A 2,045-nucleotide genomic window follows, 5' to 3' on the forward strand; every position below is an offset into this window, starting at 1 on the left:
CTGAACCATGGGAAGGACGCTCAGAGTGGGCCAGAGAGATGCTCTCCTGTGGCTGCCCGGCAGGGGCCCAGGCAGGGCTGCAGGACGCCCTTCTGCACCAGGGCTGTTAGCCAGGGAGGCCGAGCTGACCAGGGGCCCTGGTCTCTGGAGTGAGAGCAGCTGACCCCCTCTGTGGAAACGGGGTGGGGAGGGCTTGGTGTAGGGATGACCCCCTCCGTGGAAATGGGGTGGGGAGGGCTTGGTCTGGGTTTCGGTTCCTTGGAGAATCATGGATGCTGAGGGGCGTTGAGGATGGGACTATTTTTCAGGGAGCTGGTGCCAGCCTGTGGTCAGCAGATTTGGGGAGGCAGCGAGGGCCCCTCTGCCCAGTGGCTCTGAGAGGTTCCTGGCTCCTTGGGGTGGAGGCCGCGCTGAGGCCGTGAGTGTTTGCTGCAAGGATGGGAGGCAGAGGTTTTCCTGGCTGTTCCCAAAAAGGCCAGGACTGGCTTGTCACCGGCACCATGTAGGTCCCTGGGGCAAATAAATGGGGACAGAGTAAGGAGTGTGCTGCCAGGTGTGGCCGCGGGTGAGGCCTGCCCTGGAGGCTGGCGGGCTCTCCCCTGTAGACTCGCCCACTGGAGGAGGGTCTCCCTGATTGGCCGGTGGGCTGGGTGTGCGGTCTGCAGGTGGTCTGCGGTGCCTAGCGCCAGCCTCTCATGCCCCTCCGTGCAGGCCCTCTGTCCCACTGGTACACGCCCTGCCCTCACTGCCTCAGGTCCCCGACAGCCCTGCCCAGCAGGTCCTGGCCCACGTGGGCCTCTGCTGGCCGCCTCTGGCCATGCCCACCTGCCCGTCCTACCCGCTGCCTCTCCAGGTAGGTGGTGCAGCTGCGGCATACGGGCCGGGAGGGCAGTGGGTCAGATGGGACAGGGACCGGCTTGAAGGAAGGGGGGCCTCTCTCCCTGGCCCAGGTGACTCAGACGTGGAGCTGGCCCAGCTAGTGGGGTCCTGGCAACCTGGGTGCCCACTGGCTGCCCCTGGGCTCACAGCCCTCCACGCAGGGGTCTGGCCCTGTGCTTGGCCCAGTCCAGCGACCCGGGGTGTCTGGCCCACACCTGCCATTGGCCCCCATGGACTGCCCTCACAGGTTGGGGCATTTCCTCATCGCCGGGCAAATACCGGGGCTGAGCCTGAGGGGTCTGCCAGCATCAGCCCGATCTCACCAAAGACAGCCGTGACATGGAGCTGCCCCGAGGCGTGCTGTTGGCCTTGGGGGCCGCTCCGGGCAGAGGGTGCGGGCTCAGGCTCTTGCTCACGGTGGCATCTCTGTCCTCCGAGTTCCTCTCCTGGTGTTGAGGGCTTCTCTAAGTCCATGCTCTGGGGGAAGCAGACCCAGACCCAGGGTCACCTTACTGACCAGATGGGGTTCTCTCCTCAGCCCTGTGGGCAGCAGCCCCGGCCTCTGCCCTGCACAGCTGACCCGGCTCCGACCTTGCCACTGTCCTGTGTCCACACCGATCTGGGCTTGTCTCGGCTGGGGGCCCCGCTCAAAGGGCTGCCCAACCACGGTCCCTGCATCTCTGAGGCCTCAGCCCTGAATCTCTGATCTGACGGACAGGCTGGCCGGGCAGGGGCGGTCAGGTCACTAGGCCCACGGTGTTCCTCGCAGGGCCCACTGCCACTGAGGGCCTGGTGGGAGGTGGGATACTGCTACGAGTGATGTCAGACAGAGACAGAGGCTGTAGGGAGCCCGTGACCTTGTGCGGAGCGGAGGTGGGGGCCACGGGCCTGTTGGCGTGGGCAGTGGGGCCCACCTTCCTGGGCCTGCTGGGTGGACATGACACAAGGTGGAGGGCCAGCCCTGGCGAGTCTCAGCAGGGCAGAGGGCTGACTCCGGTCCCTGCTCAGGCTTTCCTGTCAGCATGACCACCTGAGGGCAGGCTGGCTTGGTGAGGCCACGTCTGTCGTGACGGCCCACTCCAGGCTCGCGGTGGCTGACGCTGACCATGGCGGCCACTCCCGGGGTGTGGGGGGCCACTCCGACCATGGCGGGGTCCTCTGGGGGC

The 2,045-nt window shown here is 66.6% G+C and overlaps 1 protein-coding gene across 1 annotated transcript in view; it reads left to right on the forward strand.

Annotated features, from left to right (window-relative positions):
- TMEM255B (transmembrane protein 255B) overlaps nt 1–1,585 on the forward strand; it is a 25,133-nt gene extending 23,548 nt beyond the window's left edge. The window contains exons 8-9 of the mRNA XM_006159692.1: nt 755–853; nt 1,418–1,585. Of these exons, the coding sequence (XP_006159754.1) occupies nt 755–853; nt 1,418–1,585 (267 nt within the window). The remainder of the gene's footprint in view (nt 1–754; nt 854–1,417) is intronic.
- The last annotated feature ends 460 nt before the right edge of the window (nt 1,586–2,045 follow it).

The sequence above is a fragment of the Tupaia chinensis genome, unplaced genomic scaffold, assembly GCF_000334495.1.
Source record: "Tupaia chinensis unplaced genomic scaffold, TupChi_1.0 Scaffold000644_1, whole genome shotgun sequence".
NCBI classification, from domain to species: domain Eukaryota; kingdom Metazoa; phylum Chordata; class Mammalia; order Scandentia; family Tupaiidae; genus Tupaia; species Tupaia belangeri.